The sequence below is a fragment of the Mustela erminea genome, chromosome 13, assembly GCF_009829155.1.
Source record: "Mustela erminea isolate mMusErm1 chromosome 13, mMusErm1.Pri, whole genome shotgun sequence".
NCBI lineage: Eukaryota > Metazoa > Chordata > Mammalia > Carnivora > Mustelidae > Mustela > Mustela erminea.
Window position 1 is genome coordinate 68,669,666 of NC_045626.1, and position 16,520 is coordinate 68,686,185.

The 16,520-nt window shown below is 44.4% G+C and overlaps 2 protein-coding genes across 21 annotated transcripts in view; one reads left to right on the plus strand and one right to left on the minus strand.

Moving 5' to 3' along the window:
- SFI1 (SFI1 centrin binding protein) overlaps positions 1-15,879 on the minus strand; it is a 105,460-nt gene extending 89,581 nt beyond the window's left edge. For 5 of the 12 annotated variants that reach the window (XM_032309968.1, XM_032309971.1, XM_032309969.1 and 2 more), the window contains exons 1-2: positions 14,603-14,714; positions 4,320-4,448 (exon numbers count right to left, since the gene is read on the minus strand). In XM_032309968.1, the coding sequence (XP_032165859.1) occupies positions 4,320-4,342 (23 nt within the window). In that variant the 5' untranslated portion in view covers positions 4,343-4,448; positions 14,603-14,714. Of the gene's footprint in view, positions 1-4,319; positions 4,449-4,975; positions 5,293-9,831; positions 10,488-14,493; positions 14,517-14,602; positions 14,736-15,814 lie in introns of those variants that run through there. The other 7 variants (XM_032309961.1, XM_032309962.1, XM_032309964.1 and 4 more) reach the window with 7 other exon arrangements.
- The window catches only part of EIF4ENIF1 (eukaryotic translation initiation factor 4E nuclear import factor 1), a 44,852-nt gene continuing 43,271 nt past the window's right edge, over positions 14,940-16,520 (plus strand). For 4 of the 9 annotated variants that reach the window (XM_032309973.1, XM_032309978.1, XM_032309979.1 and 1 more), the window contains exons 1-2: positions 15,047-15,217; positions 16,172-16,294. In XM_032309973.1, the coding sequence (XP_032165864.1) occupies positions 16,199-16,294 (96 nt within the window). In that variant the 5' untranslated portion in view covers positions 15,047-15,217; positions 16,172-16,198. Of the gene's footprint in view, positions 15,013-15,045; positions 15,218-15,402; positions 15,519-15,555; positions 15,676-15,738; positions 15,757-16,171; positions 16,295-16,520 lie in introns of those variants that run through there. The other 5 variants (XM_032309975.1, XM_032309982.1, XM_032309974.1 and 2 more) reach the window with 5 other exon arrangements.

Consider the following 16,520-nt stretch of genomic DNA (forward strand, 5'->3'; position numbering starts at 1 on the left):
ATATTGTTTTAAAATGCACACTTAACTGGTAAAAATATAAAGAAATTTGCAAAAGTGATTACTATTAAGGTAGGACACTGGTTTACTCTAGAGAAGAAGTGGGTGTGATTAGGAAAGAATACAGGAAAAGGGATTTCTGAGGTGTTGACAATACACTATTTCTTTACGGTGTGATGGTTCCATGTTTGTTTCAAAATGATATAATAAACAGTATATTTTATGTACCTTTCTGAATCTAAACTGTGCTAACAGTTTAAATTTTTTTTAAGCAAATACATTCTCTTCTCAAGGTCCCACATCTAAAGCCGTAAAGCAACTGGGGAAAATAAATCAGAGTTAGAGGCTACAGAGCTTCATTTTAAGCCATAGTTAATTTGCTTTGGAGGATATAATGAGGCAGGCCTGAAGGGTCAGATCACATTGGAAACACCGTCAGGGTGCTGATTCAGCTTTCAAGGATCCCTTTTCCATGGGATCAGCTGGGGCAGACCTCAGCAGCCATGCTGGAACTCCATGACCTTTCTCCAAGTCCTGATGGATTAGAGCAGGAGGAGAAATCTGACTCATGCTAGACCAACCAGATTCGTCCACCCAGGACTGAATTTGGAGCTGAGACACAGACTGAACAGGAGTTGGTCTGAAGCACCAATATGGCATCACTCAGAAGGAAGGGTCCAAACAACTGCTAGATAGGTCCCTCCCACTATACCCTGGCTTCTACCTTGCCCAAGGAATGCCACAAAAAATTTCTGTGTTAGTATCATAGGTTGCAAGCAAAAAGAATCCAACTCAAATTGGAATAATTCTTATATATTGTAATATAATAATATAATATTAAAATGTATTACATGTATAATAATATAATTCTTATATATTATAATAATTCTTAATTGGAATAATTCAATAAATTCTTATTGTAAGCAGTAAGAATCCAATTCAAATTGGAATAAGGAAAAAAGAGTGTAACAACAGTAAGGGTCATTCAACAAAACTGACAACCCTTTAGCAAGTTACTGACAATAGGAATGAAAGAGAGGACATTACCACCAATTTTTCATAAGTTGAAATAAAGTCTATTTTATTAGAAAAAAAATATAAAGGAATACTATGAACTCTCTGCCACAAATTAAATAACTGAGATGAAATGAACACATTCTCAGAAAAACACAAATTACCAAAATTGGCTCAAAAAGAAGTAGAAACTCTGAACAGACCTATAACAAGTGAAGAAATTGAGTTAGTAATTAAAATTAAAATTTTCCTACAAAGAAAAGCCCAGGTCCAGATGGCTTCACTGATGAATTCTATCAAATATTTTAAAGATTTTATTTATTTATGTATTTATTTGTCAGAGAGAGAAAGAGAGAGAGAGAGACAGCATGCAGGCAGGCAGAGGGGCAGCAGAGGCAAAGGGAGAAGCAGGCTCCCTGCTGAGCAAGAAGCCCCATACAGGACTCGATCCCAGGACACTGGGATCATGACCTGAGCCGAAGGCAGCCGCTTAACCCACTAAGCCACCCAGGTGTCCCTCTACCAAATATTTTAAAAATAAATGATGACAACACTCTATAAATTCTTCCAGGAAAAAAAAAGGTGGAAGGAACACTTCCAAATTCATTCTTTGAGCTAGTATCAGACCCTGATACCAAAGACAGACAAAAATACACACACAATGGGGCACATGGGTGGCTCAGTTGGTTAAGTGTCTGCCTTCAGCCTCAGGTCATGATCCTGGAGTCCCGGGATCAAGCCCCATGCCAGGCTCCTGCTCACCGGGGAGTCTGCTTCTCCCTCTCCCTCTGCTCCTCCCCACTGGTGTTCTCTCTCAAATAAATCTTAAAAAAAAAATCACACACACACACCTATAGCTAATAAACAGAACTGTTAGCACAAAATTCCTCAAAATATATTAGTAAACCAAATCCAACGTAGAAGAACCATACAAAAAACACCATGCACTAGTTGGATTTATCCTAGGAATGCAAGGTTAGTTTAACATCTGAAAATCAATGTAATATACCCTATTAATAAAGGACAAAAACCATAAGATCAATTTGAGATGCAGAAACACCATTTGACAAAATCTAACACTGGTCATGATAAAAATTCCCAAGATTCCCAAAGAAAACTGATGATATACTAACAATAGGATAATCTGAGGATGGCATATTTACAAAGGTGTGGGTATAGAGGAACCACAAGGGAAAGTGCAGGAACCTGAAGCTAGAGAGGCTAAGCTGCTGCCACCTCTAGGCCCAAAGGGATAAGAAAAGGAAATAACTACCAGAACACAGAAGGAGAGTCAGAGTCTGTTGCTTTACAAGGGGCTCTGTGAGCTTCAGGGGAGGGACACAGCCAACCCAAAATATCTTCCAAGGTGGGAGCCAAGGGAATAAATACTCTGGCCTCATTCTTCTCCCTCCCTCATACCTCCTGCTGAGCTCCTCTTTGGCTAATTTCTTGCAGTGAGTGGAGATTAGATATCCAGCACAAAGAGGTAATTCCCGAGCTCTTGCACTCTGGGAGAATTCTGCAGTAGATCTTTAAGAGCCAGAACTGGTGTCTCAGCATTGTTAGATCTTCCTGCTTCTCTCAATGTGCTGACCTGCTTACCAGCACAAGGTTCTGTTGCCTCTGCTTGGTGGATGCTATAACAGCTGCCCCAGCAACCTCAGCAATAAAAAGCAACCCTCACTTTAAATGGCTGTCTCAGCTTTTGGGGGTGGGGGGTGGGACAAAGAAACAAACAAACCCTGATTAGCCTCTGCAGTCACGTGCCCACCCCTGAACCAATCACTGTACCCAGGGCAGTGGGACACTCATGACTGGCCAGCTATAAGCCATATACCCACCCCTGTGAGTCTGAGGTCTGTTAGTAAACTGCACTCTTTCTTCTAAATTCCTTCCCTCTGGCAAGGCTAGCTAGAGTTGGATTCTGCTATTTGGAATCAAAAGAACCTTCATCTGGGCTAAAAGTAACCATGGTCAAAAGCAGGAGAAAGATCCAACATCCAGTCAGCCTTTGGTGTTAGAACTTCCAACCTCAGGATGTCCCAAATACCAAAAAAGGACTCTTTGGAGAAATCAAAACTACTGGGGAAATGGAGGACCCACAGCTGCTCTACCATGCACCACAAACCACAATTCCCAGTGCTTCTTTCGTGGCGCCACACTGGTATCCCCACAACCTATGAGATGCTCAAGGAGGAACATAATGTGGCTGTACTCCGGGAGTCCTAGAGATCAGCTCCCATGGCAACCACCATGATCAACACCCACAGCAAGATGTCATTGCCCAACCACACTGCCCAGTCCCTCTTCAACAGAATCTTCATGAACTTGTGCTTCCTGGGCTTCATGGCATGCACCTACTCCATGAAGTCTAATGACCAGAAGATGGTAGGTGATGTGACTGGGACCCAGGCCTATGCCTCCATCACCAAGTGCCTGAACATCTGGGCCATGGTCTTGGGCCCCCTTCTGATCATTATGTTCATCAGTATTCCTTTTTTAAAGATTTTATGTAGGAATGCCCAAGTGGCTCAGTCAGTTAGGCGTCTGCCTTAGGCTTAGGTCATCCATGACCCCAGGGTTCTGGGATCGAGTCCCATATCCAGCTCCCTGCTCAGCGGGGAACCTGCTTCTCCCTCTGCCTGTTGCTCCCCCTGTTTATGTACTCTCTCTCTCTCTCTGACAAATAAATAAAATCTTTTAAAAAATAAAAAATAAATATTTTATTTATTTATGACAGAGAGTGAGTGAGCATGAGCAGGGAGTAGGGACAGAGTGAGAAGCAGACTCCCCATTAAGAAGGGAGCCTGACATTCATCATTATTTTTGCCACTGGCTCACTTATAATTTTCTAAGCAATTTCAGAGAACATAAAATATTATGGAAGCTATTAGCAGCTGCCCATGGTCTGAGGCTGTCACTCCTTTCACAGCATTTTAGATACACATCTGCAACTGAATTCAATAAAGCATTTGTGGGTAGGGAAAAAAAAGGAACTTTCAATCTCAGCAAAACCACCCCCATTCTTGCTCAAAATCATAATTTTAATGATGGATATTCCCACACTCTCAAAATGGAACAAAATTGTTTTGAACTGTAACATTATGTATGAAATGTACATTAATTATACTCTAGATGAGAAACCCAAAATATCAACAAAAAAATCCTTACCCAAAGTTCCTTTCTCACCACTCACGATTGAGGCAGAAACTACTTTTTTTATTATCATTTTTACACACAAAATGTTTACAGGTTTTTATATGGGTCACAATTTCAGTTACCTTTTTTTATCAAGTCCTATCACTCACCTGGAGTCTATCTTCCTCTGCATTCTCTGCTTACTTCTTTTCTGATAGAAATTCGGCAGCGGCTTGATACACACTTCTTAGTGAGCAGGTTCTTCATGAATCAAAAAGTCTTTTATCTTCCCCTTCTAACTGTAAGAGAAAGAGGGAAAAGGGGAGTAAATTATCTGAGCCATATTTCCGAACAGCTACATGCTAGCTCCTAATTTCCTCCTAATTCAACACTAGATGAACATGGCAAGTCTCTGAAATTTTTTAATGCATTTTTAAAAAGTTATTTTATAAGAAAGGAAACTGGGAGGAAAGAGGATGACACTCAAAAGGCTATAACTGGCTCATTTTTCTTGTCCCAGTGATGCTCTAAGACCTCCAACTTCCCTTTGTAAGAACACTAGGAGAGGCCTAGATTTCCTATTTTTTGCCTAGATTAATTTTTTTGGTTGTCAATGTTACCTCTATGAATCTCTGGGCAGTTTTGGTCAATAGTAAATTACTGTGTACAGTTTCCATTTGCATTTGGTGATAATTTCTACCAGTAATTTTCATCATGAACCAAATAAGCAACATAGTTTTTATTTATTTCTTAGTGCAAAGAATAGCAATGTTGTGGGTTGGATAGCAATGTTGTGGGTTGAATTGTGTCCCCCAACCCGGAGTACCTATTAATTAACCTGACTTGGAAATTCTTTGAAGATGTGATTAAGATGAGGTCACATTGGAGTAAAGTGGGCCCTTAATCCAGTATGATTGGCATCTTTATAAAAAGAGGAGATGAGGGCCGCCTGGGTGGCTCAGTCAGTTAAGCGGCTGCCTTCTGCTTGGGTCATGCAGTAGGTGAATGCCATGAAGCCTAGGAAGCACAAGTTCATGAAGATTCTGTTGAAGAGGGACTGCGCAATGTGGTTGGGCAACAATGTCTTGCTGCAGGTGTCCTGGGATCAAGACCCACATCAGGATCCCTGCTCAGCAAGGAGTCTGCTTCTACCTCTCATTCTTCTTCTGTGGGCTGTCTCTCTCTCTCCAATAAATAAAATCTTAAAAAAAAAAAAAAAAAGAAGAAGAGATGAAACACAGGGACAGATACACACAGAAAGGAGAATGCCATGTGAAGACAGACATACAGGTAAAACAGCATGTGATAATGAAAGCAGAGACTAGAATGATGTGTCCACAGGCCAAGGAACACCAAGGACTGCTGGCAACACCAGAAGCTAAGAGAAACGCACAGAACAGATCCTCCTCCAGAGCCTCCAAAAAGAGGATGACCCTGTTGACATCTTGATGTCAAATTTCTAGTTTCCAGAGCTATAAGACAGTACACTTCTGTTGTTTATAAGCCACCAAATGTATACTACTTTGTCAGAGCAGTCTTTGGAAACAAATTCTAGTAGAAAGAAAAAGGAGTAATAAGTGCACGGTGGAAGAAGGGTGCACTTGTACTATGTGTAATTGTGAGTAACTGTGAGGCATTTATAGTAAGACATTTATTCTAAAAGAATGAAATCACCCTTCATAACTAAGGTCACATATTTCAATGACAATCAGAGAAGGAATTAGCCAGAAAAGAGAGTTAATCCATACAAATGAATAATCCTTATTCAGATCAAACATTTGTTCTCCTCCTCTTTCTGGTATCACACTCTAAGTAACAAAGGTCGCCATTAGTGACTATTTCAGTAAATAAACTAAAGGATAATCAAACTGGGGTTTTTGATTAAATACTGCTATAATAAATGGGTCACTGTCTTGGATTTATGTCTTGTTATAGTGATTCTCTAGAATATCTAGAGTGGGATACGGATGAGAAGCAGGCCCAAAGAATTGCAGGAGAGCTCAGAACTAGAAGGAACAAGGAATGGCTCCTAGAATTGTAGTTACAAGCCACAGATGAGGGGACTGAATGGAAGTCTACATAGTGAGCATTTAGGGGCCCCAGTCTCCTTCCCAACCCTGCTAGGCAGGGTATCCAGATCCTTCTCCACACCCTGCTTCCAGAATTCTGGCAGCTTGACTGGTATCTCCATCAGGGGACTGGAAGTATCTTTGCAGAAGAAGCTAAGAACTAAAAGCCTCAAGATTCTCACATCTGTGCGCCATCTCCCTCAATGAAAAAGCAGGCTTGTCCCTAAAGAGAAGCTCACAAATCTACAAGTCCTGCTCTGAGACTGGGAGCTTCTAACTAATTTCTCAGTTGCTGACACTTAAGTATGAATGGATAATCAAGACTCAAGACATTTGGATGTGACCTCCAGCAAGAAAGAGACCAGAGCAAACAAAGAAATCTGAGGAAATCCACGACCTGTAATGTACTCCTACCAAGAACTTGAATCTAAATATCTTCAGACCTCATCCACAACTAAGTATCAACTTGTAAAAAATACAGGGAACAAATAAAAATGGTTCTGCAATCAGCAAAATCAATGATGTAGGAAATGTCACAGGACTAATAACCCAGTTCCCTCAACAAATAAACAGCAAAAGAAAGAGGGGGAAACTTACACATTAAAAGACACTTAAGATGTAGGTTAATCAAAGGCTATGTATGGACCTTGGATCTTCATTTTAACTAACTACAAACCAACTCTCAAACAAAAAATGCTAAACAATCAGGGAAACTTAAACGTAAAAATTTTTCTAATCTAAAAAATATTTTAGGGGTGTCTGGGTGGCTCAGTTGGTTAAGCCTCTGCCTTTGGCTCAGGTCATGATCCCAGGGTTCGGGGATGGAGCCCTGCATCAGGCTCTCTGCTCAGCAGGGAGCCTGCTTCCTCCTCTCTTTCTGCCTGCCTCTCTGCCTACTTGTGATCTCTGCCTGTCAAATAAATAAACAAATCTTAAAAAAAAATAATATTTTAATGAGTTATTAAAGAATTCATATTTTTGGGGGTTGCATGGGTGGGTCAGTTGGTTGGGTGTCGGACTCTTGATCTCAGCTCAGGGGATGGGGAGAGGGAGAGAGAGAATTTCAAGCAGACTCCATGCCGAGTTCGTTGCCCAAGACAGGGCTCAATCTCACAACCCTGGGATCAAGACCTGAACTGAGATCAAGGATACCCACAACTGAGCCAAGAGAACTTAAAACAAATGTCTATACAAAATTTGTATATGGGGGCACCTGGGTGTCTCAGTCATTAAGCATCTGCCTTCAGCTCAGGTCCTGATCTCAGGGTCCTGGGATCAAGCCCTGCCATCAGGCTCCCTGCTTGGCCGGAAGCCTGCTCTTCTCTCTCCCACTTGCCCTACCTGTGTTCTGTCTCTCACTCAGTCGCTCTGTCAAATAAATAAAATATTAAAAAAAAAACTTGTATATGAATGTTAACAGCAACATTATTAATAATAATATTAATTTGGCTATTAATAATAGCCAAAAAAAGTGAAAGCCCAAATGTTCACTAACTCATGGATGAACAAAATATGCATATCCATACAATCCATACAATTAAATATCACACAACCATAAAAAGAAATGCAGTACTATTACATGTTAAAACATGGATGCATTCTGGCACATGCTAAGGGAAAGAAGCCATTCACAAAGACCATATAGCATATGATTCCACTTATATGAAATGTCCAGAACAGATAAATCTACGGAGTCATAAAGTAAATTTCTGGCTGCCTAGGGCCTGGAAGGATTGAAGGGAAATGGGGAGAGACTCCTAACATTAAGGGTTTCTTTTCAGGGTGAAGAAAATGTTCTAAAATTGATTATGGTGATGGTTGCAAAACTGATTAAAAAGCAATGAACACTTTAAATTGGTGAATTGTATTCTATGTGAATTATTTTGCAATAAAACTGTTAAAAGAAGAAAAGGAAGAGATGAAAAAGTAGAAGCAGTAGTTATTAAAGGAAAATATATCCCAGAAACCAAAGAAGCAAATTGAGGGGGGGAAAGGAACCCAGGCAAAAGCAAATTCAACATAAGGGAATAGCAAAAAGAAGCAAATCCCATGATAGATGAGAAAAGAAGTTTCAGGATTAGAACTGAGGACAGCAGGGATAGAGCCACCAGATCATTTTAGAGCAGAGAAGGATCTCCAAGAAAAAGATGAAATGGACAGTTTTGAGAGTAATTTTGCAAAAAAAAAAATTAGGCGGGCATATGAGAAATGCTGTTACATTCAGGAAGAAAATTTAATCTGGGCCTGAATGCTAGGCAAATGAGAAAATAATAGAATAATAGGTTGTACAAGAAAAAACAGTTGCTATACTCTGCTTGGTATAGCTGTGAAATGTTATAAAACAATGACCACTAATTTAAAAATAAATGAATACATAATCACACTGGTGAGAGGATGGAAGGAAAACTGTAAGCTAAGTATTTATCTTCCATGAATAACAGTGGACATTTTATGTGTAAAACTAAAAAATCAGGAGATATTGCCCATAAGGATATTTCCTTCCAACTTATAAAGATCAGGAGAAACAGCTGGCATAATGTAAATTATAACTGGGGTATGTGGCTATTTTCTATTACAAGCTTTTAATACTGGCTTTTAAAATCATGTATGGTAACTTGGAAAATTAAGTAAGTTTCTAAAGCATTTTTCAGCTGCTAACAATGACCGAGAAATCAACGATCATAGTAAAGAAAAGGAAGGAAAGACCTAAATTGGTATCTTTAAGCCCCCAAACAGTTTCAACTACTTCTTCCAGGAATCCTTCTCTGACACCTCCAAGCCTCATACTTTCATGGCATTTAGGCGGGTACCATGAAATCTATAACGAATAGATTTAAAAAACAAAAAACCACTTATGGAGAGGGTACTACTCTGTGTCAGGTATACATAGTACTATGCATTTTTCATTAATAAGCTGCCTTTTAACAAACACCGGAACAGGATTTTCAGACAGAGGAAGTTTATCTATTTGAGGTCATTAGCTAAGTGGTAGGGTTGGGACCGGTACGCAGGTCCCTAACACCATTCGTTCAACAAATATTTACTATGCATCTGTACAGGCTGACAAGAAACCTGAACGGCCACCCATGAGATAAAAACGAAGCATTTATCTCCCGCTGCTGGGGAGGCTTCGCTGTTGTTGCCTTGTTGGCCCTCTGGGTTCAGATGAGGTCCCCGAGATTTGTGCACACTCGCCCCTAGCTGCCACGCTGGAGAGATCCAGAAACTCCTAATTCGGATCCGCTCACGAGCCTTGCATCGACGCAGGCACCGGTACCCGCCTGCAGCACCAGACGCTCGGGAGTAAGCGGTGCCCGGTGGCCCCCGGGCGACTAGATGCTGAAGGGAAGCAGCACCCGGCAAGAAGGACTGAAGCACCGCGCCAGGCGAGGAAGAAGAGCTCCGAAAGTTCTCCGCACTCTCTTCACACCTCTTCCACTCCCAGATCACAGTCTGTGGGTAGGCAGCTTCGCCTGCACTCCTGGACAAGGAAGCGGAGGCTTGGAGAAAAGAGTCACGGGGTCCAGCTCGAGGGACGTCCGCTCGCCGCTGGACTCCAAGCCGAAGAGGCCGAGCCACTTACAGGCTGGAAACAATATACTGGGCCTCATACCTGACAAGCCGAGCACACTGGCCTCCCGCCTCGCGAAGTCCCAGCGGGAGTAGGCACACGCGCCGCCAGCGGTCCTCTGACCCGCGGGACACACACCCGCCTCAGCACTTCCCCCGTCTCGGCGCCTGTGTCTCGCGCCGGCCCCGCCCCCGTCTCCACGGCGACTCGGCGAGCGTGTGAGACGCCCCTCCCCGGACTCTAGAGTTCGCGCAGCCTCAGTCCGATAGGTGGCACGCCTCCCTCCGGCAGCCGAGAGGGGCTGGCTAAGCTGAGTTGGCCCCAAAGTCCGCGGAAGAACTGGACAACCCCGAGGAGGGCTCTCGGCCTCCTTGGCCCACTAGAGCTTAGCTTCCTACAGCCACTCTTAGACAAGAGGAGTAGGAGTCATTTCGCATCGAATTTCCGAACTACACCTCGCGCAGCAAGGACTACGGATGAGGTTCCCGTCTGGAGGCCCACGCAGACGAAGATCCTCCTTAGCCCCATTTCCAGGCTCCCGCGTGAACCTCTCTGGCTCTTGGTTCTCCATGGTTCCCAGCCGGTGCAAGCGTAGAACACGCGCATGCAGGGACCAGAGAAGCTGTCAATCTGAGGGACAAGGAAGTTGTTCCGTGTCCCCGAATTTGAATTACCCCAGGCTGGGATCTTCTGTGAACCCTCCCCTTAAAAATGTAGTTAATAAGCACTAATTGTTAGTAAATGGTCGATAAATTTTTAAAAATCTCTGAACATCTTTTAGAAAATAGGGGTAAGGGAAGGTAGGTGAGGCATTTTTATATGCTTTTCTCCTGTGCTTTGTAAAACATTTGAAAGCACACAAGACTTCTGGTAGAGAGAGTAAAGGCAAGCGTTATGTACTTAAATGCTTGAACGATTTTTTATTTTTATTTTTAAAGATTTTATTTACTTATTTGTCAGAGAGTGAGCGAGCGCACACAAGCAGGGGGAAAGGCAGGAAGACGGAGAAGCAGGCTCCCCAATAAGCAAGAAGCGCAATGTGGGACTGGATCCCAGAACCCTGGAATCATGACCTAAGGCAGACGCTTAACCAACTGAGCCACCCAGGCACCCCTAAAGATTTTTATACTACAATTTTTATACTACAATTATGAGGTAAAATAATTTGTTGGGTGTCCCAGGATTAAAGTGACACAGGTAGTTTGCATTTTCCATTTTCTACATATGCTAATTTTTGTTTAAAAAAAAAAAAAACAACTACACCAGGTGCTTAAATGGAAAAGTTCCACTTTAGCAGGACATGGGAACCAATCTTTTAGGGATGACTAATCTAGTGAGTTTTAAAGCCCTAATTAGCACTAATATTTACTGTCAAATTAGTCTTTCTTAAAAGTACTTTATGCTTTCTAGGTGATTTGCTGATGCTTTATTCCTGTCATGTACCTTTACTACTATCAACTCTGACTGATTTGGGAAGGGATGAAAGGCATTTTCATTTGAGTTATAATGCAAATAATTATTCCTGTCAGTAAAGATTAGAACAGTATAGATTAACAACAGCTAGTGCAGCAGCACTTAATGATTTCAGTTGGTTTTGTCTTAAGTACTTCCCATAAATGAAATCAAGCATGTAAAAAGCACCAGAAAGGGTAGAGGCTCTTTGAAGAATTAGTGTGTTTCTAAAAGTCCCTTAATTTCTTTAGTCCTTAAACTGAGTACATGATGCCACACACCTGTGAAACTGTTGAAATCTTAGAACCAGGGACTACCCTTAGAGCAAGAAAAAATGAACAGGAAAAAAGCCCATTAAGGAGACACTGACTAGTTGAGGTGTAATCCCAACTTTCTGAGATGAGGGTGCTCTCAGAATTATTAGGTTTCTTATATTTTCATTTGCTTTTCTACTGCTCTTGGACTCCTCAACTGACTGAACTTTTGAGTCCCCTTATGCCAAACTGAACGAACAACTGAACCTAAACTAAGATCTGAGAAATATTTAGTAAAGAACAAGAGTCAATAATTTCTTTTATTCTCTCAAAGAAGCTTCTTATACTGGTATTTGAAAATTCATTAACTCCAAAATGGGCATTTAGAATTACAAATTATCATTCTTACTGAGAATACTCAAAAGCTACAATGAGGGGCGCCTGGGTGGCTCAGTGGGTTAAGCCGCTGCCTTCGGCTCAGGTCATGATCTCAGGGTCCTGGGATCGAGTCCCGCATCGGGCTCTCTGCTCAGCAGGGAGCCTGTTCCCTCTCTCGCTCTCTGCCTGCCTCTCCATCTACTTGTGATTTCTCTCTGTCAAATAAATAAATAAAATCTTAAAAAAAAAAAAAAGCTACAATGAAACAAGGATTTGCAAGCATCTAAGTTTTGCATGACACAGGAGAAAGACATTCATAGATACCTTCGCTTAGTAAATTATTACCTTTATTCTCAGGTGCTAATTTGCATCTCCTTTCACAGGACAAATTGAGTCTCTGAGAGATAAGTGAGTTGAGACCAAGGTTCTACATGACACTAAAGGACACCTTGGTGGAAGCGTGCATCCCAACTAGGATAGACCTGAAGGCCTGGGAAATTAGCTCCAAGCCAGGCCTCTCTCATGGTAGCTACAATGCCTTGAGCAGATTTTGTGTACTTGCGGTCATTTAAAAATATGTCCACGAATTCTTTGACACTTTTATATAAAACTAGTCTAAGCCTCCTTCCCTTAGTGACTTCTTTCTTTAATATTTTATTTATTTGACAGAGATCACAAGTAGGTAGAGAGGAGGAAGCAGGCTCCCCGGGGAGCAGAAAGCCAGATGTGGGGCTTGATCCCAGGACCCTGGGATCATGACCTGAGCTGAAGGCAGAGGCTTTAACCCACTGAGCCACCCAGGCACCCGTCTCTCTTTTTTTTAAAAGATTTTAGTTACTTGTCAGAGAAAAAGAGAGCACAAGCAGAGGAGCAGCAGGCAGAGATAGAGGAAGAAGCAGGCTCTCTGCCAACCAAGGAGCTCCATGTAGGACTTGATCAGAGGAGCTGGGATCATGACCTGAGTGGGGCAGCCAATTAACAACTGAGCCACCCAGGTGTCCCTTAGTGACTTTTTTCTAATAGATTATGGCATGTGGAAGAACATGGACTCCAAGGCTAGGTTGGAAAGGACAATTCAGCAACTGGCTGCTGCAGAATCCTGCCACCATGTTGTGAGAAAAAGCTCAAGCCCCAGAGAGAGCGCATGTATAAACATCCCAGCCAACAGATCCAGGAGACCCAGCTGAGAGCCGCCATCAAGCACCAAATATGTGAGTAAGCAAGCCATTAAATGATCCTAGGCGCAAGCCTTCTACCCATCTTAATGGAGCAGAAACCAGGTACCCCAGCTAGAAGTGGCCTAAAGTGCAAGTTTAGGTGCAAAATACATATTGAGTTAAACCATTGAGTTTTGGGGTGGTTTATCACACAGCAATAGATGACTAATTCCCACTACAAGCCTGAAAAGTAGGTACTGCTATCCCTTTTTGACAGAGGAGTAAACAAGTCCAGAGAAATGAAATGACTGGCTCAGATTTCACACGAAGTGGCAGAATCAGAATATAAGAGCTTCAAGCAATGGGCCTTCTTCATTACACTTGATAGCGAAAGGATTATACCATTATCCTCAACCTTAGGAAGAACCTGATTCCAAAAGCAGCTTGATTTCTAAAATATTAAGATGAGCATGGTGTGATTACCTACCATGTGCCTCTGAATAGGCCTTACAAGAACAAAAACAAAAACAAAAACCCAGCAGCTTCACGAAGGTTGTATAAGGCTTTTTACCCACCTTATCCTTTTTAATTTTGATAACAGCCTCTGTTATCAAGTTGGATTATCATGTTTCCAATTTTACAGATTAGAAAACCAAGGCTAAGGATAAAGAATTGGCCTAATTTGCCCCAGCCTGTAGGATGTGGCAGAGCTGGGTTGCAAATATTTCCCTCTGCCTCTTGCCCGCAGATAGTTAATACATTTTATTAAAAAAAATTTTTTTTATTCAATATTACAGACAAAAAGAAAAACGTTTTCTTAATTATCTCGGTTGCCAAGACTTACAGGAAGGGAACTCAGCGATCACTCAATGCCCAATCCCCTTATTCTATTAGTGAAGCTCAAAAAAAGCAGGCCCCTTCAAAGAAATGTAGACTTCACTACCCTTTAGCGAAAAAAACTGCGTTTCCCTCTACACCCGGGTAGACTTCACACCAACCCCAGGAGGAAGCACGGGACGGAAACTGGGGCTGGGGATATTCCTGCAGACCGGGCTCTCAGGTGATCTTCGTCAAACCTTTACAGATGGCTCTTCCCCAGCACGGCAGTTACTCTCATTTCTTAGAGTAGGTAAAGTATGTTTGCACTGCTGTGCTCTCATTTGCCAGTCTCGCCAACGTGTACTCTGCGCTTCACATTCGCTATCTCATTTTCACCCAAATACACTCGTACTTGCCCTTCCCGTGCAGGCTATGGAAAGATTCCGGTTATGGGCGGGAAAAAACAAAACAAAACAAAAACCCAAAAAACCCTTTCAGTGACTCTTGTCAGTCGCTTTTAGCTCAATCTAAAGCAATCGTGGCAAATTTGTTAATGCAACAAAACAGAATCACACACACTTAAAGAGGGGCCACTTTAGAAAGAAAAGAGAAAACTCAAGTCAGGGCTTTGCCCAACATCACACCATTAATGATAAAACCTGAGATTCGAGCCCACAAACGCCAGGCTCAAAAGCCCCCAGGCTCGCCTCAGACTGCCACCGCCGAAGCCCCGCGTTTCCCGCCGTCGCGAACCGTGCAAACGCAGCAGTCAACGCGCTCCCAAGTCGCACCGGGACCAGGACCCCGGACCCCGGCTTTCGCTGGTACCACCGCCTTCCAGAGACAGCTGCCAGGCGCGTACTGCAGGCTACAGCACCGCCCGCCCTGTTCTGCCCCGCCCCGAAGCACGCGTGGGAACACTGCGTCCTCCCCAGGGCTGCCCGGGACGACCGCCTGCGCGCACCCGAAAAGGCTTCCGCCGCCGCCGCCCCAGCCCCATCTCCGCCGCCGCCATCTCCTTCCAGCCTCCGCCTCGCCGCCGCCGGACGCACGCTGGGGCCGGCGTCCGGGGAGCGCGCCGCAATGTGTCTTTTTTCCACCCGGCACCGCCGCGGTCACCTCACTTCCGGGCGCGCAGCGGCGAAGGCGGTGCTGGGGCCCGGGTGCGTGGAGGGAGTTATTAAGGGGGAGGGGGTCTGGGAGGAGGGGCTGAGGGCTGGGCCGTGGTTACGGCGGCTGAAGAGAGACAGTCCGAACGGGTGGGGGGGCGAGAGCGAAGGCCGCGCGGAGCAGCCCTCGGACCGGCACCGGCGGCAGGGAGGGGAGCGGCGGCCGGGGCGAAGGGCCGCCGGGCGGCGGAGGCACCGAGTAAGAGCCCGGCGACAGCGGGAGCCGGGGCGCCTCGCGCCCAGGGCCGCAGGGAGGGCAGGGGCGCGGGCGCGCTGCTCCTGGGGTCGCGTGCGTGAGCGCGAGCGCCGGGGTGCGCGCGGGGGGCGGGCAGGGGCGCGAGGCCAGCGGGGCGGCCGGCGGGCAGCAGGCGGGCGGGCGGGCTGGCGGGGCCCGAGCCGCCGGGCCGGGGCGGACGGCGGCGGGCCTGCGCCGGCTCCAGCTCGGAGCGGCTGGGCCGGGGTATTCGGCCTCCCCGCTCCCTCCGGCCCGCCTCCCCTCCGTGAGTATAGTCCCCGCCCTTCCTCCCAAGGAGGCCGCTGGGCTGGGGCCTGCGCGAGAGGCCGGGGGTTGGGGTAGCGGCCCGGGAAAGCCGAGTTTCCGAGCTGGAGCCGGCATTCGCCCTTTCCTTGCCGCCGGCGCCCCTGACATGGCCACAGGTGCCGCGGGGCCGGGTGAGGGGCGCTCGGGCCCCAGCCCCTGCCCCCTGGATAACAAGGGGCAGCTGGCGCCGTCCATTGGCAAGTGACAGGCACTATACCACAGTCCGACTTCCCGGATCCCCAACCAGTCTCCTACCTGCCCCCACTCGGGAAACTTCCCCACTACTGTCGGAACGGTCCTCATGGGTGGCAATGACTAATTTTGGTTTCTTTTTGTCTTAAAGCTGCTTAAAGGCTGTGCCCTGATTGGGTACCTTCCACTTAGGCTTTCCTTAACCTTTCTGATTCTTAGAGCACGTTACTAGAAGAGATTAAAAAAAAAAAAAAAAAAAACCAGTCATTCTATTTCCAAATGGGTTCTGGTTTTGTTGGGTGAGGCTTTGTTTTTTAAAGGTAGTCATTTTAAGAGATTAAAGAGTTTCGGTGTCTTAAACGGTCAAGACTTCTCAAAATATATTGTTCCCCCTGACAGTTTTGCTGATTGATCTTTCAGGTGCAAAGAATTGTAGACCAAGGAGCCATGGATAGGAGAAGTTTGGGTGAAACAGAAAATGGAGATGCTTTCCTTGACCTGAAGAAGCAACCAGCCTCCAAATCCCCGCATCGCTATACAAAAGTAAGTATTGTTACTAATGAAATAGTGTTTCTTTATAGATGGGGAGATTAGTAACATTGTGTAGGTATTTCATTAGTGTTATTTAAAGTGGAAGTCTCATTCTGACTATATAGACTAAATATTAACTAGATTTAATAAAGCATTGCTTTGAATTTTTTCTGCAAGTGTGAATATGCAGTTTAAACTAGAATTTGCTTCTAATTAGCTTTTGGGTAGAGGAAATATT